The 27,542-nt window shown below is 42.1% G+C and overlaps 1 protein-coding gene across 6 annotated transcripts in view; it reads left to right on the top strand.

Annotated features, from left to right (window-relative positions):
• The window catches only part of STARD13 (StAR related lipid transfer domain containing 13), a 220,355-nt gene that overhangs the window by 143,592 nt on the left and 49,221 nt on the right, over positions 1–27,542 (top strand). For all 6 annotated transcript variants that reach the window (XR_007131488.1, XM_047756346.1, XM_047756342.1 and 3 more), the window contains exons 2-3: positions 15,283–15,354; positions 18,835–18,916. Coding sequence is in view for 5 of the 6 variants with exons in the window: in XM_047756346.1 (XP_047612302.1) it covers positions 15,283–15,354; positions 18,835–18,916 (154 nt within the window). In the remaining variant the exon portion in view is untranslated. The remainder of the gene's footprint in view (positions 1–15,282; positions 15,355–18,834; positions 18,917–27,542) is intronic.

Genomic DNA, 27,542 nt, shown 5'->3' with positions numbered 1-27,542 from the left:
GAAAGAGAAGAAGCATCCCAAGGTGCAAGGGTGGGACGGGAAACAGCACCCCGGGGCCGGCGAGCTTCACCTCTGGGCCCAAGGTGGGCCGTGAGCCCCTAGGAGGCAGAGCCAGGTGACGGAGGGCACTGTGGGCCAGGGTAACGGGCTGGTACTTTGTTCTGCAGGTGACAGGGACACCCGAAGGAGTTCTAAGGAGAAGGAGCATGCGTGCATCTTAGAGAGGTGAGGAAGGCAAGACCTGAAGCAGGGGCACCTGCGAGGAGTCTGTCGCGATGGTCTCGGGACACGAGGAAGCTCTGAGCTAAGGCAGAGAGAGTATCTGTGGGCAGATAGGAGGTTGAGAAACACATCTAAGAGGGACGCTTAGCAAGTCTTGGGGTTGAGTTTGTGAGACTGAGGCATTCGGGAGAGGGAAGGAGTCTAGGAAGACCCCCAGCTGTCAGACTTTTAGATTCAGCTTATTCATTGATGTAACCAGATGCTTTTCATGTAACAGTATCATCTCAATGTCCTTTAAACTGAGGGTCATAAAGTCAGCTGATGGGTGTACCCAGCAATTTTTAATAGAACAGAACAGAAAATGTCAGGTGGCACTGCATGTAATTATTGTTTCATGAAACTTTGTTTCTGTGTGTGTGTGTGTGTGTACATGGTTACAACTATAGTATATTTCTTACTAAAGATTATGGTTAAAGCATTTGAAAGTCTTACAGTATTCTTTTTTCTATGGTTGTGTCTGGCTATTCTCAAGTATGAATAATATATCCCAATCAGGTTTGTTGATCTTAAAAAGGGAGAATGATTCCTTTGTAAGAAAACAAAACAAAATAAAAATCTTATTCTTTCAAGACTAAATCTTGCAGTAATCTCTGGCCTTGGAATTCCCGAGAATTCCATGCAGAGGGAAGGGAAAGGGATGGGAGCCAGCAAGAACAACTCTCCCAGTCTGTGCTGGGACCATGTTCAATGCCCTGCCCTTCAGAAAACATAGGCGGCATTGAGATCTACAAAGACACTGATCTGGGAGTGTGTCTCCTGGAGGCAGATTTACAGCTAGAATATTATAAAACCTTACTTTCACATAGGGTCTTACAGTTTGCAAAGTACATTCACAATACATGTTCCCATGTTACAACAGCCCTGTGAGTTCAGAGAGACCCAAAGATCTGAAAAATGTTTTCGGTGTTTACTGGCCTGAAAATATTGAACCTATAAATACTTTGCTCTTAATATAGTCATTCACTCTTTCAGTCAGCATTCATTTGCAAAGACCTGGGCCCGCAAAGACACAGTCTGTTCTCCAATCTGGTCCTGTGTGCCTGCAACGTTATAATTTAAGAGGATACAGGAATCTACGTGTTTATTGAAGGGTGCCTGTAGTTTTACCTGTGATGTGTACAGAATATATGTGCACCTCTGTGCTTTTGTATGTGTGTGTGAGAGAAGAAGAGAAAGAAGTTATTTATCTCTCTACGTTCCAAAATGAAAAATTGATCGCCCACAGAGAGCAATGCAAGGAAAGGCTGGCCTTCAGTTAAGCCTCTAAGGTGCATAAAGTTTTCTCTTTCTTGGGCTAAATGTGAGTAGTTTCGTGGTAGAATAAGTGAATCGGGACTTCAATGGAAGCTCTGTAGTCTCAGCAAATGAAGCACCTATATAGCAATATTTGTGTACAAAGGAGTTCCCAGGTCTGAATTCTTTCTAAAAACCTCGGGCTGGTGGTTCAGCAGAAACGAATCTGACTAGCATCCGTGAGGATGCAGATTCGATCCCTGCCCCTGCTCAGTGGGTTAGGATCCAGAAGTCACGAAACATTAATTATAATCATTTTAAGCATGAGAGCAAAATATTCCGTTGCTTTTAGATGTCAGTGGTCGAAATATCTGAACGGTATCTGGACAACTTTCCCAGTTGCCTCCGCAAAGAGCAGATCCCTGGGAACGCACCTGGGATGTTTTTATAGCAGGGAAACTTTGGCAGGAAGCCTGTGCAGGCGAGTAGTGACTTTTGAGCCTAATGACCTTGGGCTCCACATTAACCCTCCACTTCTCCCAGTCATTAATCTGTAGGAAACCCATATCCCTTGTTCAAGATTTACCTATTTGTTCAGGTTTTTTCCTCATGTCGTAGAAAACTAATCTTCTGATGGCATTTCCTTTGATGAAGGCTACCTGTCTGCTACAGGTTTCTTTCCCAGGGCGCCGATGTGTTTGGTATGTTTAAACATATCTTTGGAGTTCCCCTCGTGGCTCAGTGGTTAACGAACCTGACTAGAATCCATGAGGACTAGGGTTCGATCCCCGGCCTCGCTCAGTGGGTTAAGGATCCAGCGTTGCTATGAGCTGCGGCGTAGGTCACAGATGCAGTTCGGATCCCGAGTTGCTGTGGTTGTGGTGTAGGCTGACAGCTACAGCTCTGGTTCGACCTCTCGCCGAGGAACTTCCATATGCCGTGGGTGTGGCCGTAAAAAGACAAACTAATAATAATAAACATACCTTTGCCCTTGAGATCCTCACATGTCAAGCACATAATTGCTCGTGTTTTACGAACTGACTGGTAAGCACATCGTAACTGTAATCGTCAGACTGTCTTCCCCAGTCCGATGTTCGTACCCCGAAAGTAGCAGCCGGTGGAGGCCCTTACTGACATTTTCAAAGCGTCACGTTTAGGATTCTCAGTACAGCTTGTTGAACAGCATTGTGCGGTGGAAGCATGGCTTCCTGCAATACAACAGTATTTAAAAGAAAGACTGTGACAAAATCTTCTACGAATGAAAAGATGCATTGCCTGCTGGACTCTTGTCGTAAGAAGAATGTGTCTGTAGGAGACAGGGGTGGGGGGGGGCACTTGGCTTCAAGGCCCTCCTTTAGGTGCAGATGGAGGAGCATGAGCAGCTCCTCCAGGATTGCACAGGAATCCCAACATCAGAATCTGTCCGTGGGCAAACAGTGGTGGCTGCCAGCAGCACCAGCTGGCCACCCGTCCTTTGGCTCACATTTCATCTTACCCACCACACTAGCCCTGATCTCCTTTTCTAAAATGTCCCCTCTTGCTCCGAGTCCTGGAGGAGTTTGTCCTGCTCGAGAAGGCTTGTGCTTTCTCAGGTTGTAGTGATAGCTGGATGTGTCATTGTCTTCCCTGCTGGGCTTAGAGACCTACAAGGCAGGACCCTGCCACCTATCAGCCCTGCCTCCTGCCACTGTCTTAACAGCAGGCTTTTCACATCACGGGCATCCAGAGGTGTCTGCTGAATAAATAAGACCAATGCCTTCTACTTCTGAAGGCCACACGAAGACGAGCTGAGCGGAGAGAATCTCACACCATCAGAACCATGATTTCCTGTTACGGAAGGTAACGGTGGACACCTCCACAGGCATCGTAGTAGCAGACCCAGGCAATAATTCTCTTCAGCCTTACAACAGTGCCCTGAGGTAGGCACTGTCGCTTATTCCCATTTTATAGTTCAGGAAACTGAAAGGCGCTGAAGTTAACCTGCCCAAGGTCAGGAAGGTTAAGAGGGGTGCTGACCACTTTAAGCTACGTGACCTCTCGTGTCCAGTGAGCCTGCATATCCCTCAAAACCTTTTCTCAGCAAATTGGCAGGCTCTTTTTAAAAGTTAATTCATAAAACTATGCATATTCAACAAAAGAAGAAACTTGTTTTATTTAAGTAATAGGTGTATGCCATTGATTAAGAGCAAAATGAAATTAGAACACCTGTGTGAAGCAATAATATTAACCCTGCACAAAGAGAAAGCCGTGCTCTTCTAAGCGATGCGTTCTTGGTGAATATGCTAGTCTAAGACACGTGGGTCACATTTTGCTTTTGATTGTTTAAAAGATTTTAGGAATCTTGTGGATTCCAAATATTCATCTAGTCATTAAAACAACATGGTGAGTAGTTCTTTATTTGCTCCAGTTTATTTGTTTTGTTTTGTAAGTGTAACCTTGAAACTACAGTGACACCCTTTAGAAAATGCCGTTTTTTTTACATAAAGTTTTTAAATGCGTCTTGGAAATTGTCTGAGTACATATGCAGGAGGTCAAAGACAAGCAGAACAGCTGTTACATAAAATCTCCACTTTCCAAATACCAAGAAGGAAGAGGTGGGAACATGGTCCAGGATCTAACCTCAACTTTGAACTTCCTGACTTGTGTTAGTTTAAGGCATCCCCATAGCATCATTTAAACATAGTTCTGGTGTATGAATAAACTTCCACTTGGAATTTCCTTTTTGAAGTCTGCAGAGACTATAAATCAAAACCATATGAGATGCGTCTTAATCCAGAATGTAAAATAATATAAGAAATATCAACACAGAAGTACTCCCTGAATTACAGTTACCAGGATGCACATTCTGGCAAAATTCTTTATTTAGAATGAAAGCCTCCGGAGAACTGGATTTATTATTTTTAACCCATGATTATGGAAGCCTAAACTGATAAAAGAAGATGCTTTTTAAAGTGATGGCAGTAGAAATGTTATTTAGCCAAGCAGAATGTTTGAGAAGGATATCTCTTGCATGGCAAGAGGTTTGAAATGCATTGTCAAGTGAAAGCACCAGATTACAACTTTATTTAAAGACTGTGTAAAATAGGTCTTATTCTTAGCTCTGTGTGCGTATTTTCATAATAAAGGAATGAGAAGTTACATATATCCCAACAAAGTATTAACTGATCTCTGGGTGGTAGAATTAAAATGATTTTTTCCTTCTCTTTTCCTTCTGTCTGTCTTTCTAGTGTTTCAGATCTTAGGTTTGGCTTTTGCTACTCTTCTGTTGGATTTCATTTAAGAGGGAATTTAAAGTTGCTTTTATCTGTTATTCAACTCTGTTCTTAAGGGAAATAATCATTTTATATCTGAATTTAATGAGTAATTGGGCAAGCATATGAGTCAAGACCATCATAGTAACTGCATTAATAAAAATTGTTCTGTGCTCAAAGTTAATCAGGTAATTAAATTATATGTATTTTGTTCAGGTAGGGTTGCCTGGACTCCCATTTAGAAGTAGTTGTGTGTGTACATGCCACATGCTTGTGCCATTTCCCATGGTGTTTATTTCTTTATTTCTTTATTTTTGTCTTTAAAAACACTCCCACAGAGTTTTTAAAATTTGAAGAGGACCAATAAAAAATGTGTAACAATAATTACAAAGGCCCAAAGAATTCTTTAAAATTAGACATTACTGGAGTTCCTGTCGTGGCGCAGTGGTTAACGAACCCGACTAGGAACCATGAGGTTGCGGGTTGGATCTCTGGCCTTGCTCAGTGGGTTAAGGATCCAGCATTGCCGTGAGCTGCGTGGCTGTGGCTGTGGCTGTGGTGTAGGCCGGTGGCTATAGCTCCATTTAGACCCCTAGCCTGGGAACCTCCATATGCAGCAGGTGCAGCCCTAGAAAAGACGAAAAGACAAAACAAAACAAAACAAAATTAGAAGTTACCTACTATTGAACTGTTAGAAGATTTTAAAACTTTTATCATGTTTTAAACTTTAAAAAAATTTTTTTTATAGTTTATGTAACTCTTTAAAAATCTATTTGATTGCATTCATGGTATATTTATGGGATCCTTCAGTTGACTTAGTATCAGTAGGCCGTGTGGTGAAATCATAGCACACAGGCAGGACCCCAATCAGTACTGTATCACTGTGTTTGATGAAAAGGGGGGATTCCAGCATACAGGTTTCCCATCTCTTCAACTGGGAGCTTCATCTCTCCTTACCCTAAATAGAGTAAAGCTATTTCCACTACCTGTCCTCATTTTAAATTGCTTTCTTGGAGTTCCTGTTGAGGCTCAATGGGTTAAGAACCCAACATAATGTCCCTGAGGACGCAGGTTCCATCCCTGGCCACCCTCAGTGGGTTAAGCACCCATTGTTGCCACAAGCTGTAGCATAGGTCTCAAATGAGGCTCAGATCCCCTGTTGCTGTGGCTGTGGTGGAGGCCGAAGCAGAAGCTCTGTTTTGATCCCTAGCCCGGGAACTTCCATATGCTGCAGGTGCAGCTGTAAAGGAAAAAATGCTTTCTGTGAGGGATATATATTGCTGGTGTCTACTAATGATTTGCAAAATGAAAATCCCAGTATTTAGAGAGTAAACCTCTAAGCTTAGCCGTCTCTTTGGCCTGGAAGGAGATGGAGGAAAATGAATCTTTAGCTGAAAACTTAATACAAATTTAATTTCTTAAATCTGGCCCTGATTTTCTGGGACAAGTGATAACATGATTAGAAAAACAAACAAACAAAAAAAACCTTCCAGAACCAATACCCCTGCAGACAGCTAGAATGCATTCCAGAAAACTGGCACAGACACATTGAAAAATTCTCAGTAAGTATTTTTTTTCCCAGTAGATATTGTAAAATAAAACATACCCATATATACACCATCAAGTTTTTATATATAGCCAATAATAGAATTACACTGGAGTTGCAGACATCTTTGGATTAAATTAAGCAAACAATAGTTTTGATTAATCCAGATATTTGAGTTGCAGAGAAGTTAAATGCACAAAGCCTTGAGTTCAGAGTCAGAAGCTTTGGTGACGTCCTATCTTGGCATGCCCACCCTACAAAGCGTGAAAGACCTGAAAAGGGTCTGTAGTATTCTTGCAGTTATTTTATCCAAACAGATCTGTGCTCCTTCTGATGCCTGAGTGGTACAGTTTTCCCTGATATCATGAAAGCTTCTGGTGTAATCAGAGTACCCACAGTTATTAAAGAGACTAAGCTGCTGAAATAGCAGATAAGCCTTTTTAAGTATAGACATTCAGATATGTCTGAAAATAGATACAGAAAGGGTTTGATTCCCTAGAGACATGAATAATTTTTTTTTTAACATTTAAAGAGTAAGCCCTAGAGCAATATAAGATAGAAGAATAGTTGTCCAAAGCTAAGATACCTGACTTCCTAGTGGTGGTGGGACTTGTCCAAAGCAGTTGCTCTTCCCTGGACAAGAAGTCCTGGGCATGATGCTCAATGCACAGGGACCCTTCTGACCCTGGCAGTTTGGCTGACCTTGTAGAAGTTAGAGCTGCTCCTGAAAGACAACATCAAGTCAACTGCCAGGGACTCTTACTCTCCACTTTTCCAAGAGAAGCCAAAGAAGCCAAATGAGAGAGAGAGAAGCCAATGCCAGAATCTCATCCCCCTTGTCCCGAGAAAGGTTCCTCAAGATTCTGTCGTCTTGGTGAGTCAATATAGTAGTACTTTGGCCAAGGCCAGCAAATTACAACCCTCTTTCTAATTGTCTGATTCAGCTCTCTGTTCCCCTACCTTGCATTCCAGTTGCATAACTGACTCCATCCCAGAGAATCTCCTGGGATTTAGTGGTAGGCAGTGGCTCCACAGCCTCCCAAGGCTGGGGATGTTCATATGCTTGTGTATGCACGCAGCCTCCCTGAGAAATACCACACGCGTCTGATGGGAACAGTCTGTACCAAATGAAAGAAGAGAATAAAGAGCTACCCTGCCTCATGGAAAACTTGAGTCAAAACACTCTGGTCTGAAACATTTTGGCTAGTAGAGCATATATTTTCGGCTTTCTTTTTCTTTGAAATTGATGGCGGGGGGGCATTGCCTTTTTTAACTTTTTTTTCATACTGTTAGGAACACGGGCGTGAAGAATAGTACGTATATTCCCGAGGACCTTCCTTGTTCAGTTGCAGTTGTGTAGATGTGTATGTGCGTGTGAGAGCCACAGTGTGTGTGTGTTTGTAATGTGTGTGCACACACGTGTGTGGAGGAGACTTGGGACCGATGAGTGTGAAAGAATTGTTTACATTTGTAAATTTTATACCGGCCAGGCCCCGTAGGCAGAGAAGCAGAACTCCAGGACGAAATGATCATGGAGACTGATGTGGTTCATTCCTGACACACTAATGGAGACCCAGGAATGGCATCCAGGTGAAAATAAAAGGCCGTTGTTCATCCCTCGCTTCATCTGTAAAAGGAGCAGCTGGCGGCTGTGTTAAATTAGCTCACACTGGATTATGCCACTGTAACAAGCTGTCCCTCAAGTTGTTGTGGCATAAAGCAACAAACATTTATTTCTTGCTCACATTAATATCAGCAGCTTGTCTGATGTGGCTTTGTTCCCTGTGCCGTCATTCCGGGACCCAGGCTGAAGAATAGCCACTATCTGAGACATACCAGCCTCACTGGAAAGGGAAGGGCAGGAGAGCTGGCAGAATTCAGCGGTGGTTCTTGAAGTTTTGCTTGAAACCCGCATACATTACTCCTGCCCACATTTCCTTGGCCAGAGTGGGTCAGTTGATTAAGCTGGACAGCAGTGGGATGGGAAGTTCACGCGTGCTCGTTGGGGGAGAACTGCTAGTTGCATGGCAGCCAGAAAGAGTAGGGACTCTTAGGAAACATATTGGAGTGTGAGTGTGTTTCCACTATAAATTTATAATTGTAGAAAATATGTAATTTTAATTTAGACTTTAAATGTATAATTATAAAAGTTCTGTATGATTTATGTTAAATATATAATTTAGTTTATAATTATATAAAAATAGTAAACAACTATTAAATTATATATATTTATGATTTCCCCAAAAAGGCTGCAAAAGAGGGATTAAAAACAACCCTGAGTAGGACTAGGCCTACTACTTAGGTATAGAATTTGCTTGAATCTTTTTCACGCTAATAGAAATTGCTTTTAGAGTGCCCTGTCGTGGCGCAGCTGAAAGGAATCCAACTAGGAACCAGGAGGTTGCATGTTCGATCCCCAGCCTCACACAGTGGGTTAAGCATCTGGCGTTGCCGTGCACTGTGGCATAGGTCGCAGATGCAGCCCGGATCTGGTGTTGCTGTGGCGTAGGCTGGCAGCTGTAGCTCCAATTTGGCCTCTAGCCTGGAAACGTCCATATACTTTTAAGTGATTAGATTTGCTGTGAATCCCGTTTGCAGAAGATACTTCATGGCCTGTGAAAAAAGACCGGTGATAGAGTAGTATGCCTCAGCATGTCGACAGCTCCTGCTCTCAGGAAGAGAGCATGTATGCATAAAGACATAGCCGTGAATCCCCATCTTAACCGAGTACAGTTAGGTGTCCCGGGGATAAAATACATCTTCCTTTTTATTTCTTTCCTCTATAGTTAGCTACTATCTGACTGCAAGATATTTTTCTACACAACAGAGAAAAAGTTGCCCTAAGTTATGGGAAGATAAACATGGGTGTTTATCACATGGTTCACTGATTTGAATATTCAGAAATTAATAACCTTAAATTTATTCTAAATAACCTGTATTTTAACTCTATTAGTGACTTAATTTGGAAAGAAAGTGCTATGCACGTTAGAAAATAATTATACTTAGTATACATTTAAGACTTCTTCAGGACTTTTACACATTGCAATACCATATTATATAATTCAGAGAATGTGAAAAGATGTAGCCTGACGCCATGACATGGGATCTAATTCAAAGCCTGTTGTTACTACAAAACTGGATGTTCCCTCCTGAACCTGCGGTTAGGGTTATAGAGCCCTCCTGGGAGAAGAATCATGGTGCTAGTGCAAGGTCCTATGTAATATTAATGCTTGTGTCATTCACATTCACATATAGATGGAGTGGATACCCTGGCATTGGGTTTAAACAAATCTGGGCTAGCATATGGCCAAATAAATACAGCTTCAATAAATAGGGACTTCACCTGAGAAATTCCATCCGAAAACAGAGGAGTCATTTGTCTGAAGAAGTACGTTAATAACTCAGCCGAATAAAGCATCCTAAAGCAACAACCTTGAGCCTGTTGAAACCTTAATACCTTGGTTATGCATTAATGGTGATAATTGCATCCACTGCAGACGTCTTGTGGTGGGTGAGTCACCCACAATCTTCCAGAAGCAGGGTGCTCACCATGTCAGCCAGTTTAGACGAAAAAAAACAAAGCACTGTTCTCAAGCCTACTTTTCTAAATCACGTTGAGATCCATGATGTCTTTTTGTCCCTCCTTCTCTTGAGTACTTTTAATGAACACTTAAGAAAGAAGACCTACTTAAATTGGAGCCAGTTTGTCCATCAAAATTCCAGGAGATTTGAAAGAACAACATAAATACATAAGGCTTTAAACTTTCCACAGTAAACCAGTTCTTTCTAGCCAGCTAATTTTCTGATGATAATAACATTTAATGTGTCCCTAATTTGAATGTTGGGTCATTTAGAAAGAATAATATCCCTTTGGGTTAGCTATGGAAAAAGTATTTGCTATGCCCAGAATTAACGTAAACCAAAAACATGTGCTTAAAATGCTTAGCTGGGTGGAGTTCCCACTGTGGCTCAGGGGTTAACAAATCCGACTAGGAACCATGAGGTTGTCGGTTCAATCCCTGGCCTCGCTTAGTGGGTTAAGGATCCCGCGTTGCCGTGATCTTTGGTGTAGGTCACAGGCGCGGCTCGGATCCGGCGTTGCTGTGGCGTAGTCCCGAAGCTTCAGCTCCGATTAGACCCTTAGCCTGGGAACCTCCATATGCCGCGGGTGTGACCCTAGAAAAGCCAAAAAGACAAAAAAATAAATAAATAAAATAATGGAAATGCTCAGCTAGGAAAACACACTGATCAGAGTACTTAGAAATAGCAGTTTAAAAATTCGATGAGGCCGTAACATGAAGGGAGGTGTGCAAACCTGGATGGCATATTTGCTGTGCTCAATATAACTCCTCACCTGATGGAAGCCCTCCACAGCTTGTCCACCTGACTGCACAAACATTACCGTGTGATCTTTCCTTAAAGAAACAGCTTGTAAATCTCTTTTAACTCACGTGTACTTCAAGCCTTCGCCACAATCAGGGCTTTGTTGACAGAATCCTACTGAACTGTTTCCTCTTGGCTGCCTTGATGTACCCACCTCAGTTGTCAGTATTCAAAAATCAGGTATTTATAAAATAAGCATCATTCTCAAAACAAAGTAAATTTCCTGTTTTTACCAAAACATCACAACGTGGGGAAATATTCATCACATCTTCTACTTATATGCAAGAAGTAGTCAACTGAAATATTACCATCATTGCTCTTTTGACAAATAACATAGATTGAATTATGTGTTAGTTATGGGGCAAGAGTTGACCTTTTTCTTTCATTGCGCCTTTTTGTGTTTTTGTAAGGTTTAAACACCGAGCATGAATAATTAAGAAACATGATAATACTTTCTTGTTGTTTTTTTGGTTTTTTTTTGGGGGGGGATTCTTATTTTGTTTTTTCACTTTTTTTAAGATTGTACCTGCAGTATATAGAGGTTCCCAGGCTAGGAGCCTAATCGGAGCTACAGCTGCCGGCCTACACCACAGCCACAGCAACACGGGATCCGAGTCGCATCTGTGGCCTACACCACAGCTCATGGCCATGCTGGATCCTTAACCCACTGAGCAAGGCCAGGGATCCAACCCGCAACCTCATGGTTCCTAGTCGGATTTGTTTCTGCTGTGCCACGATGGGAACTCCAGAACCATGATACTACTTTTTAAACTGGTGTCACTGGCCATGGCAATTTCCACAGTGACTCTGTTCTCACTCCCCTTGACGTGCAACAACCTGGGCCCCCCCAGTGAGCCAGCCTCCCTCTGCTGTGTCTGTCTCTGGACAAAGGTCTTACCATGTTCTAAGCATATAGGGAAGGCAACTGAGGCAAAGCAATTGACTTACTCTCAGGTCGAATCACAGATATGGGATGGAAGAGAATGCCAAGGGCCAAACCAAACCATCTTCTAGACTTAGGGATTGGAAAGGTTTCCTTGGTTTTTGTGGAGGTCAAGCTACCGATTGAACAACTGGATATCTCCCTTTCAGCCAGTTGATGTCAGGCCCCAAAAGGCTGTTGACTTGGCTCCCAAAGCTTCTTGGTCTCCTGGGACTTAGGAGGATGGGGTTCTCTTCAGGAGCAGGTCATTCCACGTGGGCGGTGGGTGGTGCTAGGGCCAAGGACTGTGATGAACAGGGACCAGGAGGGTCAGCCCCACTTAAACCAAAGAAAAGAGACTCTGTTGTCCGAGAAGGAGGGCAAGTATGTTGGGCAGGGAGCAATAGACACTTGCTGTAGAACAAAATGGAAATGATTTTTTACATTTAATAATTACAAATACTCTATTGAAACCCTATCAGGACCCCCAAGCCAACAGATTGAATTTTCTCCATTAACAATGCGGTAATGAAGGCCAATCTGTCAGGGGCTTTGTCTGGTTCCTCCCCACACTCAGGTTTGCTGCAGGAGACTTACAGAAAGTTGAAGCTTTGCCTTGCAATCCTGGAGCTGCCACAGGGCCAGGTGGGGGTTGCAAATGGAAAACAAATTAAAACTGTCAACATAACATGAGATCTGAATGACCCATAAAGTATTTACACAGTATTGTGCTCCGACTAGCAAAAGGTCAGTAGAAAAGAGATTTTTTTCACCATCTCCTCAAATGTCATTTACCTCTCATTAGGTAGATCTTCGAGAAATGATGACACTGGCAATAATGATTCCTTCTTAATTCTCCAGTCGTTTTAGCCATTGCCTGGGTAATATGCCCTGAGGAAACCGTTAGCATTTGGCTAATAGGTGTTAGTAGGGACTGTGGGAACCCATGGAAATTGTAAGGGCCTTTTTTTTTTTTCTCCAGCTCAACTTGATAGGCAAAGTCCCATTTGATAATGGTTAATTATGCCCCCATTATTATGTCTGTTTGCTCTGTCATTAGGTGGTAAACAAGAGTTTGGTTTGCCCTTACACTGAAATATCAAGAGGGGGTGGGGGTGTTTGGTAGACAGTTCAGAAAGAGCAAGTTGGGTGTGGAGAGTGATGGCAAGGAGCCATCCGCTATGGCTGGGATGTGGCTTCTCATCTATTATCTAATTGCAGTTTTTGTTGTCTTTTGCCTTGGAGACTTCAAAGCGAAATGCCTACCCCTATGAAAAGTCAGCTTATCTGAGGGTTTGATTTAGTTGGGTTCTGGTTAAGATGTGATTATTCAGGTTTTATGTATGGGTAGAGTTTCAGTTCATTATCTATGTTGCTCTTTTGAACAAACAACACGAAGTTATCTAGAGAGCCTTTTAAATAAAATCTCCCAGGCTAGCCTGAGCCCTGCTCCACTGCCCAACCAGTCTTAGTTCCAGAAGGAGTGTTTCTGCCCATCTCCCCCAGCTCTCTCTCCTCCTCATGCCAGCATCTGACGGAGTGGATGCTCTTTTACAAGCCCCCTTCCTGCTCTCCTTCAAGCTTCCTGTGTGGCAGAGCTCCTGCCTTCCAACTCTCCCCCATTTGCTCTTCATGGTCTGTCTCTCCAGGGCTTTCCTGCTTAGACACTGCACTCTAATAATAGTAAAAGTGATAATAAAATAGAAAAAGGCATGCTCCTCATGTGGTTCACCTAACAGAAATCTGTGCCTTGATGTCTCTAAGACTTGCTGACTCATAACTGTTGCGAGCATGTCCAGAAATTCGATATTTTCTCATCAGAAGCCACTGTAGTATATTGAAGTAGAAAGCAAATATGAAGCTTGAAAATTGAGAAGGCAACAGCCTATCTCTGACTCAGGTGTAATTCACCATATTTCTCTCCATGTTACAGTCAGAGTGTACCTTTCCTGCTTTCTCTGAAATTCTTGTGTGGTTATCAAAGTGGAAGCCTTCACATAAGAACTCTCAAATGAGTGCTAAATAAAACTTTTGAGACTTAGCAAATAAATGCCCTTTGTACCTTCCAAAGAGAAAACCCAAACTTAGCCAATACCGGACAATCTAGCCAGTTCATTTTGAACTGCACTTGTGGGTCTCATCCCTTCTCATAGAAATGCTGCCAACCTTTATTTTTTTTTCCAGTTTGGTGCCCCAGATATTTCTGAATGTTGTGTACAAGGCAGGAACAAGTACCTATTATGTCTCTCCTGGTAGCAGTAATGTAAAAAACCCTCATGTCAGAGAGAAAACTCAAAATTTAGAAATTGTCAGTCTCTGGAATGGCAATGGATTAGGGGACGCTGAAAAAGAAGCCGGGCTCTGGGACAGGGGCCGCCACAGGCTCTGTTTCCCAGAATCTCAGCCCATATCCAACCAGATCAGTGGGATGGGCTGTATGCCTTTGCTCTTCCCTTTGGAGCCTGTGGATTATCTGGCCTTCGGTCTCTTTTCCTAACATAGACCAGGTAGCTCTGTCATGTCGAACATTATGCTGCAGAGACACTGAGCTTTCAACATAGACTGCAGTGTCTGGCCAGCGGCTGGTGTTAGCTTGGGTCGTTTGTGTGCAGTGACCCCAAGATCCCCCTGTGCTCTCCAACTCTGGCTACAGAAAAAAATGAACATCAGGGTAAATGGAAATTCAGTAACCTGATGGGGCTCCCTCCCAGCAGCAGAGGAAGAGGCCTGGGTAGAGACCTGTTATAATCAGCTGCTTAATTTTGTTTGGAGAAACTGGACTTTTGACAGATGAACTTCTTTTCCCTTGCGTTCATATTTATCTAGTGGAGTTGTGGTTAGGGAATGGTCCAGGATTCATGAGGTCAAAAAGTGACCTGGTTCACATACTGTAGGCTCTCCCCATCTCCTCCAAAGTTCTCCAAGCAGGTGGTCCCATGCACTCTTGGTATGTCCACAGCAAAACTGGTCACTTAAAGGACATGTCAGCCTCTGGGGTTTGGTCCTCAGATTCTAGCAGCCCCATCAAACCCATTATTCCTGTTCTAAATAATCACCCTTACACTCTCAGGCTGCACTTCACAGCTGGAAATCATTCGCATGTGCTTGATGAATGAACATCTTGTTATAAGGCATTTGGAATTAACGCCATTAGTAAAATTAAATAATCAAACATTGGATTTTTGTAATACCTTTCTTCATGAGAAAACAGATTTTCACAGGCTGCCCGGTTGTATTCGTTCTCTCATTATCCCAAGAGTAAAAGAATAGAGGAATGCGGAATAAATAGACTTAACTTTATCTTTGAAAGTTAAAAAAAAAAAAAATTAAAAAAAATCATCAGAAATATTTCCTCCTTCTCCCTGGCCTCCTGGTTCCCAAGTATATAAATAAGACATTTTTCCCTGCCTGAAACTCAGCCTTTGTGTTCCGTAATCTGTGGTTTTGTTATTATCCAAATGCTTATGGATCCACATGGAAGATAGTTTAGCAGATAACAAGTACCTTTGTGATACTTGCTCATTTCTGGGTAGGCCTTCTTATGAAGCTTACTTGAAAACAGTTTTGCTTTGTGATAACATGTCCAGCACTCACCGGTTCCTCGCTGATCGAGGAGGTAGAGGTGGTCAGTAAACTCACACATTTCCCTTCCTTGTGTTTTTCAGAAATTGAGGCAAAGGAAGCATGCGACTGGCTCCGTGCTGCCGGGTTCCCGCAGTATGCTCAGTTGTACGAGGGTAGGTTGGGCTTTTCGTCTGTCTTTATGAAGAGAATAAATTTAAAAAATATCCTATAGTATGTTCTGGCTTCCAAGTCTTTTCTCAACCATTTTTTTCCTTACTTTCTTCTTCCCTCCGCTTTTGTGACACCTGGAGCTTATACTGATGCCTACTTAAGACTAAGGCTTGCTTCTGCCCCTAGCTTCTTTCTTTACTTTTTGCTGTGCACTCTCTGCTTCTCACTTCTTTACCACCCATCCCAACTCTGCCTTTTCCTTCAAGGATTCTGGCATCAGGAGCTTTTCTGCACCTCCTTCCTTGTTCTTTTCCTTTTCCGTCACTGTGCTTAGTTTTCTTGAAAGTACAATCAATGAATTGTTGATACATTTCCTGGACAATCACAACACTCATTATCTGGAGACTTTTCTTGAGCTCTGTTTACATGAAAATGTTTAAACTGTAATACAGATCAGATGTTATTTTTCAGGGTTTTAAGTAAAATGCTTTTAGTGCCAGCATCATACATCCTTTCATTGGTATTTTAATTGACAGTTAATAATATTCCTCTCCTAGATCTTAACTTACCCCTAAAATTATAACCAAAGCATCTACTTCTTGGATAGTCCTAATAAATAATGAATTATTCAGGATCCCAGCAGTAAGCACATGGCACACTCAGGACAACCCAAGGCGGATTTTATTTCTAGAAGTGTTCATTACAAAGATGTGGACTGCGAGGACCAGTCCGGAGCCCAGAGCTTACAGCAGCAGAGCTATCACTACCATAGGCCCGAGGCCATATACAGAGGGAGAGGGTGCCAGAGCCCAGAAGGAGAGAGCATCTCAGAGCAGGCCCTTGCAGTGGAGCACACTGCTTATGACGGGCAGCCTCTGGAGAGAACCAGGAGGGGCCGTGTCCTGAGCTCACAGCCCTGCCTCCTTCCGGCTCCAGCCACGGCTTCCCACTGGTCAAACACAGAAGGAAGCAGAGGACATGGGTCCCCTTGGATGCTATCCACACAGCTGGGGCTCAGAGCAGGATACAGAAAAGTGGAACGTGGATCTGGAGAGCTAAACAGAGGGTATGTAGGATACCAAACAGTAGAGACTTCTATTTTGATGGCATAAAATTTATGGAGTATGGAAAAAAGCAACAAAATTAACCCTTACGCATTGGTGAATCTCATCTATGCACCTAGAAGCTCAGTTTTATATTGGGGAAAAAAAAAAAAAAACCAACAACCGAACAAAAAACCTCCTTCTTCTGTCAATAAATGGTCTGAGGATAAAGGAAAACATATGTCTGAATGTGCCTCAAAGTCTAGAATCTCTGATAAAAGCTTTCATAAACTCATGGCCTTTTAGACAAGGAGGAGCGTCTTCTGGTTTTGGTCTAAGCAACCTTATTCCTGCCCCCCAACTACCAGTTCACTGATTATGAGAGAGAGGTCCCAAAAGGTTAAGTAACTTTAACAAGATTATAGGATAGAAGAGTCAGAATTAAAATCCCAGTCTCGGAGTTCCCATCGTGGCGCAGTGGTTAATGAATCCGACTAGGAACCATGAGGTTGCTGGTTCGGTCCCTGGCCTCGCTCAGTGGGTTAATGATCCGTCATTGCCACGAGCTGTGGTGTAAGTTGCAGACGCAGCTCGGATCCCATGTTGCTGTGGCTCTGGCGTAGGCCGGTGGCTACAGCTCCAATTCGACCCCTAGCCTGGGAACCTCCATATGCCGCGGGAGCAGCCCAAGAAATCGCAAAAAGACAAAAAAATTAAAAAGAAATTTAAAAATAAATAAATAAATAAAATCCCAGTCTCTTGAGCCTTCATGCAGCATATTTTCAGTTGTAATGTACACCCTCTTTGTACACTCAAAATATTATGCATTATAAATGTGAAGAGTCCGTAAATGGCTAAGTAAAGCTATAAGTAAAATGGACCTATCAGATTGTGTTTAAGCCCTATGCATTTAATAAGTGTAATAAGAATGAGAACAGGGAGTTCCCGTCGTGGCTCAGTGGAAACGAATCTGACTAGTATCCGTGAGGATGCAGGTTTGATCCCTGGCCTTGTTCAGTGGGTTAAGGATCCAGCTTTGCTATGAGCTGTGGGTCTGGTGTTGTTCTGCCTGTGGTGTAGGCTGACAGCTGCAGCTCTGATTCGATTTGATCTCTAGCCTGGGAACTTTCATATGCTATGGGTTGCGGCCCTACAAAAAATAAAAAATAATAATAATTAATACATAGATGGGACTTACTATGTGACAGGTACTACTCAAAACACTGTACGTATACTATTCATTTAATATTCACAATACTGTAGGGTAGGTATTATAATTATTACCATCCCCATTTTACAGATGAGGAAGCAGAGGCCCAGTGAAGGTAAAGTGGCTTGCCCACAATATACAGCTGGCACGTCGCAGAGCCAGGGCTTAAAACCAGAGGAGCTGGGCCTCCTTGTCGCTGTTTCCCACCACTACTCGCACCTCCCTAGCACAGCGGGGTAGTCTGTACATTCTGGCGCTCCCTGGAATTCACTCGCATGACCAGAAGAGGAATTGTTTCTCTTTCCAACTCACAATAAGGAATTTGATATACTGTTAGCTTTATTGTGATTGGCAAGTGCCAAGCATAAGGTGAGAAAGAGAAAGAATGGCAGGATAATGATAGTGGACCAACCTCTTCTGTTAGATTTGACCGTGACCTCTATTCCAATGATCTCCAGATTTTTTTTTTTTTCTTTTTAGGACTGCACATGCAGCATATGGAACTTTTCAGGCTAGGGGTTGAATCAGAACTGCAGCTGCAGGCCTACGCCACAGCCATAGCAACACCAGATCCAAGCTGCATCTGCCGCCTAGGCTCAATTTGCAGCAATGCTACATCCTTAATCCACCGAGCAGGGCTAGGGATCAAACCCACATCCTCACAGATACTATGTAAGGTTCTTAACATACTGAGCCACAGTGGGAACTCCTGAAATTTCTCCCTTTTTCTAGACAGAACCAGTTGTTGGAGTATTTAGCTGATACTGCGGAGTGACTCAAGATTTTTCTACAGAGTAAAATATTGAGGCCATTGAGATTCAGGTATTTTTGGAAACTTCCTTCTTGAAGGAGAATAAAATCAGCCTAACCAAGTAATTTATGAACTGATTAGAATAGCATTGAGCAACCTCCCCCCGAGGTGCATGGTGAGAGTGAAACAGCTCTTCATACAGACAAATCTCTGTGATCGTGATGAGCTATAAAAATGCAGCCACTTAGTATTCAGTCCTAGCCAAGGTCAAGCACTTGGTTTTTTTCATATTTTTTGTACCCTTAAAACCAGTTATTTGGAGAAAAGTGAAATTGTCTGCTGTCTAAACATGACCAGCACACCCATCCATGGGGAGTAACTGCTGTTAAGATTGGTCGTGTGTACGTGGCGACCTGATGATATGGGTGCCCATTCAGATAAAACAAGGCAGGTGAAGCCCTCTGTCTCTTTCTTTCAGACTCACAGTTTCCCATCAACATTGTGGCTGTCAAGAACGATCATGATTTTCTTGAAAAGGACCTTGTAGAACCTCTTTACAGGTAAATCACATGAAGTATTTTTGCTCGTTGCAATTGCTCAGTGTCTAATAGCTATCACTGTATGAAGGGGCCAGTCCAACAACAATTCAATAAGTATTTATTGAGTACTTACTCTGTGCTCTAAGTCTCTTACAGGGAGCATGATCAGTCCCCTGGTTTCATGTAGCTTAAATCCTAGTGGGAGGCTCCAGACAGTAGATTGGGTAAAGAGAAGGTGGGTGAGAGAAAAAGAGAGGGAGAAGGAGAGATTATCTCAGGAGTGTTCAGTGCTATTTTGTACAACAAGACGAGTCTACAGACAGGGATGGGATGGGATGGGTTAGTGGGAGGAGGCAGCATGGGGGACCACAGCAGGAGGGGCCAGAGCAGGCTCTGGAGGCCTCCATGAGTATGTCAGACTCGGCTGTATTTTTTGCAAAGACAAGTGATTCTGTCAGTAAACTGGAGAATGTAAGCTCAAGTAGTCATATCTGCAATCTGGAATGTTTAAGCTTTCACTATACGATAGATGCTATCAAGAGTGTATGTATGAATAATTCCCTCCCCTCAACGAATGTATAATCTGGGAGTTCCCATAGTGGCTCAGTGGAAACAAATTTGACTAGTATCCATGGGGACGTAGGTTCAATCCGGGCCTTGCTCAGTAGGTCAAGGATCTGGCATTGTCCCGAGCTGTGGTGTAGGTTGCAGATGTGCCTCAGATCTGGCATTTCTGTGGCTGTGGTGTAGGCCAGCGGAAACAGCTCCGATTGGACCCCTAGCCTGGGAACCTCCATATGCCCCAGGTGCAGCCTTAAAAAGACAAAAAAAAAAAAAAAGAATGTATAATCTGGTTGGAGAAATCTAATTGAAGACATGAAGCATACATGAACAAATAAAACCATTATAATTTCAGTAATAATAAGAGATTTCAACATAATCCAAATCTCTGCGTGAGGAGACGTGTGTGTGTGTAGGAATTTGAAGTTTCCTGACTAAAGCCCTGGGGAGGGGTCAGAGCTGGAGATAAATATTAGTTACAGGAGATGAGTCATTTTTCCAAGGCTCCAGAACTAGTTATGGGCTCAACTGACCTGAAAATGCAGTCCTCATAACTTGCAGTCCAGCGTTCTTTCTTGTACATTCTGTGTTTGACATAGAAAAGATGGTAGTTTAAGAGGAAAATAATAATGAGGCAAAGGTTTGTCAAGATTGGAGAGACCAATACATGTTAGAATAGTGTGTAAATCATCCCAAGATTATTGATGAATCTTGAGGTGCATATGTTTGTGTTTGTGAGCTGGTCACGCTATGGCTCCTATATGAAGAGGAAATGGACTGGCGTTAAGAAATGATCTCGGATGGGGTTCCCATCGTGGCTCAGTGGTCAACGAACCCAACTAGTATCCATGAGGATACAGGTTCAATTCCTGGCCTCCCTCCGTGGGTTAAGGATCCAGCATTGCCATGAGCTGTGGTGTAGGTCACAGATGGCTCCTCAGATCTGGCGTGGCTGTGGCTGTGGTGTAGGCCGGCAGCTGCAACTCTGATTCAACCCCTAGCCTGGGAACCTCCATACACCGAGGGTGTGGCCCTAAAAAGACCAAAAGAAAAAAAAAGAAAGAAAAAGATCTTTGTGCAAGGAAAACAATACTGTCGGTTTACTTAAGTGAGCAGAAGAGCGAAGAACTCTTCAAATTACAAATTCAGGGAGTTTCCATCATGGCTCAGTGGTTAACAAATCCGACTAGGAACCTTGAGGTTGTGGGTTCGATCCCTGGCCTTGCTCAGTGGGTTAAGGATCTGGTGTTGCCTTGAGCTCTGGTGTGGGTCGCAGACGCAGCTCAGATCCCACGTTGCTGTGGCTCTCGTCTAGGCTGGCAGCTAGAGCTCCGATTAGACCCTTAGCCTCTGAACCTCCCAGTTCCTGAATTTTTTTTTTTTTTTTTTTTGGTCTTTTTGCCATTTCTATGGCACGAGCAGCCGTAGAAATGGCAAAAAGACAAAAAAAAAAATATATATATATATATATATATTCAGGAACTGGGGTTATTTGGACATGTAAACAGGTACAAAAATGCCATTTGGGAGCATTTACAAGAAGAGTGGATGGTTTGGTTGTGATTCTTTAAAGGCAGTGAATAGAAAAGCAGTGTTTTTCCCTCAGCTTGGCTGATACACACCCCTTGCCTCCATCCAACTCAGAACTATTCAACCAGCACCTCATCCTGCATTTTCCCTTAGTTTTAACCAAGAGTATTTTTACTAATAAGTTGGCATCTTTTAAAAGAAATAGGTTTTATTTTTAATTGTATCATGTTACAGTATCTTTTTCCCAGTTGAATTTCCTCGCATGCTCGTAGATCTTTATTTGATGATCTCATTCGGTCTTTTCTTGTTTCTTCCCCAAATGTGAGTAAGATGTAGTTGCTATACGGTGCTGTGTGTGTTGAAGGTGTACAGCGTAGTGATTTGACTTAGATCATCATAAAATGTTTACCGCAGTTGGTCCAGTGAACATCCAGCATCTCATACAGATACACCATTAAAGAAATAGGAAAAACACTTTTTTCCTTGTGACTAGAACTCTGAGGATTTACTCTTGAACCACTTTCAGACAGGACATAGAGCAGTGTGAATTATCTTTCTCAGGTTGTAATTACGTCTCGACTGAGTTTATACCTGGGATTTTGTACCTTTTGACCACCTTCATCTAGTTTCTCCTTCCCCCCACCTCTGATCGCCACACGTCTGATCGTTTCTTCCTGTAATTTTGTGTGTTTGTTTTTTGGTCTTGTTATTGTTGTTGTTGTTTGTCTTTTTAGGGCTGCCCCGGTGGCATATGGAGGTTCCCAGGCGAGGGCTCCAATGGGAGCTGTAGCCGCCAGCCTACACCACAGCCACAGCCACGCCAGATCCGAGCCACATCTGCGACCTACACCACAGCTCACGGCAACACCAGATCCTTAACCCACTGAGCGAGGCCAGGGATCAAACCCGTGTCCTCACGGATACTAGTTGGGTTCGCTAATCGCTGAGCCACGATGGGAACTCGCTGTTTGTTTTTGAAGTATAATCGACCTACAGCACTGTGTTAGTTCCTGCTACACAACATAGTGATTCTATTTCTCTGTACATTTCAAAATGATCACCATACGTCTAGATGTCATCTCTCCCTATACAAAGATATTATAGGGTGATCGACTCTGTTCCCCATACAGTACATTTTATGCCTGTGACTCATTTATTTTGTCGTTCTTAATCTCCCTCACCTACATCTCTCTTCCCCGCAGCCCCCTCCCATCTGGCAACCACCTGTTTGTCTTCTATATCTGTGACTCTGTTTCTATTTAGATATGTTTGTTTATTTAGGGTTTTGGTTTTTTTTTTTTTTTTGGTTGTGCATACAGCATGTGGAAATTCCTGGGCCAGGGATTGAACACGCACCATAGTAGCAGCCCAAGCCGCTGCAGTGACCATGCTGGGTCCTTAACCCACTGCGCCACAAGAGAACATCTCGTTTTGTTTCGCAGATTCCACATATAAGTGAAACCATCCCAGTTGAATTTAAAATCTATATTTTCTTTAAATTGGAGTCCCCCATCTAAAGTAAAATTCACTATGTTGAATGTACAGTTCTTTGACTTTCGAAAAATGCCTACAGTCATGTAACCAGCACCACAACCAAGATAAAAAAACAACTCCATCACCTAAAAAATCTCCATGATGCATCTTTGCCATCAACCTCCCCCCTCCCCACAACCCTTGGCAACCACTGATCTGGTCTTTGTATCTACAGTTTTATCTTTTCCAGGATGTTATAGAAGTGAAAGCCAACAGTATGTAGCCTTTTGATCCTGGCTTCATTTCACTCAGTACACCTAAGATTCATCCATGTTTTGTGTATCAATCAACAAGATTGACGAGTAGTCGTCCACTGTGGAAATAAAACGGTTTATCTGTCCATTCACCAACTGAAGAACACTTGAGTTGTTGCCACTTTGGGTGGCTATAAAGCTACTATAAACATTCATTTTCAGGTTTTCATGTGAACATAACTTTTCTTTTGAGTAAATTCTTAAGTATGGGATTGTGGGGTGCAAATTAGATTTTAAGCTTTTTTTTTCAGGTTTTTAAAACTGTGTGGGGTAGGAAAGTAGACAAGGAAAGGAAGGTTGAAAGACCTAGGGGAAGTATCCTTCATAATAATAGTATTTATAGCATGTATTAGCTTTACATATGTTTCCAGTTTCTAGGGATCATCTACATTTCTTGGCTGGTGGCTCTTTGTCCATCTCCAAAGCCATCAGTGACTTGGCAGTCTTTCCCACATTGTACCATTTTGACAGTGCCCCCGGATGTCCACACTGAAGGACCCTTGTGCTTACACTAGGCCCACCTGAATAAGCCAGGATACTCTCCCCATTTTACTTTTCTATTATTATTATCATTATTTCTTAATAGTTATTTCCCCAATACAATTTTTTTTTCCTGTGGTACAGCATAGTGACCCAGTTACACATACATGTACACATTCTGTTTTCGCATATTATCAGGCTCCATCATAAGTGACTAGACATCGTTCCCAGGGCTACATGGCAGGATCTCATTGCTAATCCATTCCAAAGGCAATAGTTTGTATCTATTAACCCCAAGTTCCCCAACCACCCCACTCCCTGCCCCTTGGCAACCACAAGTCTGTTCTGCAAGCCCATGATTTTCTTCTCTGTGGAAAGGTTCATTGGTGCCTTATATTAGATTCCAGATATAAGTGATATATGGTATTTGTCTTTCTCTTTCTGACTTACTTCACTCAGGATGAGAGTCTCTAGTTCCATCCATGTGGCTGCAAATGGCATTATTTTGTTCTTTTTATGGCTGAGTAGTATTCCACTGTGTGTATATACCACATCTTCCTAATCTAGTCATCTGTCAATGGACATCTGGGTTGTTTGCATGTCTTGGCTATTGTGAATAGTGCTGCAATGAACACGTGGGTTCATGTGTCTTTTTTAAAGAGAGTTTTGTCTGGATATATGCCCAAGAGTGGGATTGCTGGGTCATATGGTAGTTCTATGTATAGATTTCTAAGGTATCTCCATACTGATCTCCATAGTGGTTGTACCAGCTTACATTCCCACCAACACTGCAGGAGGGTTCCCTTTTCTCCACACCCCCTCCAGCATTTGTTATTTGTGGACTTATTAATGATGGCCATTCTGACTGGTGTGAGGTGGTATCTCATGGTGGTTTTGATTTGCATTTCTCTAAAGATCAGTGATGTTGAGCATTATTTCATGTGCCTGTTGGCCATGCGTACATCACCTTGGAAAAATGTCTATTCAGGTCTCTTGCCCATTTTTCCATTGGGTTGTCGGCTTTTTTGCTGTTGAGTTGTATAAGTTGCTTATATATTCTAGAGATTAAGCCCATGTCAGCTGCATCATTTGAAACAATTTTCTCCCATTCTATAAGTTGTCTTTTTGTTTTCTTTTTGGTTTCCTTTGCTGTGCAAAAACTTCTCAGTTTGATTAGGTCCCACTGGTTTATTTTTTGCTCTTATTTCTGCTGCTTTGGGAAACTGACCTGAGAAAATATTCATAAGGTTGATGTCAGAGAATGTTTTGCCTGTGTTCTCTTCCAGGAGTTCGATGGTGTCTTGTCTTATATTTAAGTCTTTAAGCCATTTTTGTGCATGGTGTGAGGGCGTGTTCTAGTTTCATTGATTTGCATGCAGCTGTCCAGGTTTCCCAGCACTACTTGCTGAAAAGACTGTTTTTTTCCCATTTTATGTTCCTGCCTCCTTTGTCGAGGATTAATTGACCATAGGTGTCTGGGTTTATTTCTGGGTTCTCCACTCTGTTCCATTGGTCTATATGTCTGTTTTGGTACCAGTACCACATTGTCTTGATGACTGTGGCTTTGTAATATTGCTTGAAGTCTGGGAGAGTTATGCCTCCTGCTTGGTTTTTGTTCTTCAGAATTGCTTTGGCAATTCTGGGTCTTTTGTGGTTCCATATAAATTTTTGGATTGTGTGTTCTAGTTCTGTGAAAAATGTCATGAGTAATTGGATAGGGATTGCCTGACTCTGTAGATTGCTTTGGGTAGTATGGCCATTTTTACAATATTAATTTTTCCAACCTGGGAGCATGGAATATCTTTCTATTTCTTTACATCTTCTTTAATTTCCTTGATTAATGTTTTATAGTTCTCAGCATATAAGTCCTTTACCTCCTTGGTCAGGTATATTCCCAGGTATTTGATTTTTTGGGGTGTAATTTTAAAAGGTATTATATTTTTGTATTCCTTTTCTACTATTTCATTGTTAGTAAACAGAAATGTGACAGATTTCTGAATGTTAATCTTATATCCTGCCATTTTGCTGAATTTGTTGATCAGTTCAAGCAGTTTTGGGGTTGAGTCCTTTGGGTTTTCTATATATAGTGTCATGTCATCTGCCTACAGTGACAGTTTTACCTACAAAACACTCTAACACCAAGTGCCAACAAAGATGTGGAGCAAGTGGAAGTCTCATACACTGTTGCTGGCAATACAAAATGATATAGTCAATTTGGAAAAGTTAGGTGGTTTCTTATAAAGTTAAAATATAAGTATTGCAACTTGCGCTTGCCAGCAACAGTGTATGAGACTTTGACTTGCTCTACATCTTTGTTGGTACTTGGTGTTAGAGTGTTCTATTTTGTTTTTTGATGCTCTAATAGCTATCTAGTGTTTCCTCATTGTGATTTTAATTTGCATGTCCTTAAGGAGTAATGATGCTGAATGTTTTTTCATGTACGTATTTTCTATTCATTATCTTCTTTGGTAAAGTGCATATTCACATCTTTTGCCCATTTAAAAAATATTGGTTGTCTTCTTATTGAGTTTTGATATTTTCTGCCAGTTTGTAGCTGGTTTCTTCAGTCTCTTAACAGTGGCGTTTCACAGAAGTTTTTAATTTTATTAGGATCCATTTTATCAATTTTTTTCTTTTTAAGGTCACACCTGAGTTATTTTGCTTAATGTTAAGGTCACAGCTATTATTTTCTATGTTTTTCTTCTAGAAATGTCAGTTTTGTGTTTTACATGTAAGTGGATCCATTCCAAGTTAATTTTTATAAGATACAAAGTATAGGTCAAGATTCATCTTTTTACATATCAATATCCCATTGATGAAAAGACTATTCGTTCTTCATTGAATGGCCTTTGCACTTATGTTGTAAATCAGTTGATGATATATGCATGGGTCTGTTTCTAGACTCTCTGTTCCATTTATCCATGTGTCTGCTCTTTCATCAATATCACACTTGATTATTTAGCTTTGTGTATGTCTTGTATCCACTACTGTGAGTCCTCCAACTTTGTTCTTCTTTGCCAGGATTGTTTTGGCCATTCTCGTTCCTCTGCCTTTCCATATAAATGTAGAAACAGCTTGTTGGTGTCTAAAATCCTACTGGAGTATCGGTTTGGATTGTGTTGACTCTGTAGATCAATTGATACGTTAACAGTATTGAGTCTTCGGATTCATAAACACAGTAAAAGTCTCTATTTAGGTTTCTTTTGATTTTTTTTTTTTAACCCTGACTCAAAATAGCTTTCAGCAAATGGATAATACACATACTTGAAAGTACTAAGAATTAAGAATTTCATGTTTTGAGGTGCTATTCTAAATAGTACCTTTTTTTTATCATTTCAGTCTCCACTTGTTCATTGCAGCATGTGATTTTTTTTTGTATATTGTTCATTTGCATCCAGCACTCTTTCTAAACTCACCCATTAGTTGTAGTAGCTTACACATAGATTCTTAAAATTTTTATTTTAAAATATAAACCAAGGATTACATTGTAAACCAAGAAGAAAACCTCTATTACCCATTTTTACATGAGGATTGCAGGAACACACATTGCTTCTGACTGTGCCGTTCTGCTCACTGGATGACGTATGTGCCCCAGTGAGCTAAGTTTTAAATGTCAAACATGTGGGTGGGAAATCCTTATCCACCCACTGCTGCATGTGATCTGAGGCGCCTTGACTAAGCTCTGGACTTTTCCATTCAAGTCTACTGTTTAAAAAAGTGCCTTTCAGACATGTTATAGATAAGCCAGTACAGAAATCACTTCGAGAGTTCCAAGTAATAATACTAGGACGAGCCAGAAAAATCAGGAAGCCTTCTCTGGTAGAGCCCATGACCCACCTCTGATTCAGCTCATGGTGGGATCCATACAGACATACTCCAAAGGCAGTACTGCGTAAATATGTGGGAAGGCAACACCACCAGACACCACAATGCTCTTGATAAGGGCCCAGCTTGCATAGAAATGGTTAGAGTGGCAGGAGGTTGTTGTAACTGGAATAATTCTTAGGATGGCTCCGTCTCCAAAAATATTATGAAATAAGAAAAGTGTCCGTCTGGAGGTGTATGAGCTGAGAGTCTCAGGGCATAGGGCAAGAGGGGTAGAACAGAGGCCAAAGGAGTGGTCACAGTGGAGTGCATCTCATTTCGGAGAAGGAGCCATGCCTTGAAGCGAGATCTTAATTCCCAGCTCAGGAAACGAACCTGGGCAGCCTGGGTGACAACCAGGAGTCCCAGCCACTAGATTAGCTAGAGGCTAAAAGCACAACTGCCCTGATTCTTACCCCCTGTTG

This window comes from Phacochoerus africanus, chromosome 13, assembly GCF_016906955.1.
Source record: "Phacochoerus africanus isolate WHEZ1 chromosome 13, ROS_Pafr_v1, whole genome shotgun sequence".
Lineage (NCBI taxonomy): Eukaryota > Metazoa > Chordata > Mammalia > Artiodactyla > Suidae > Phacochoerus > Phacochoerus africanus.
This window is presented reverse-complemented; position numbering and strand designations above follow the sequence as displayed.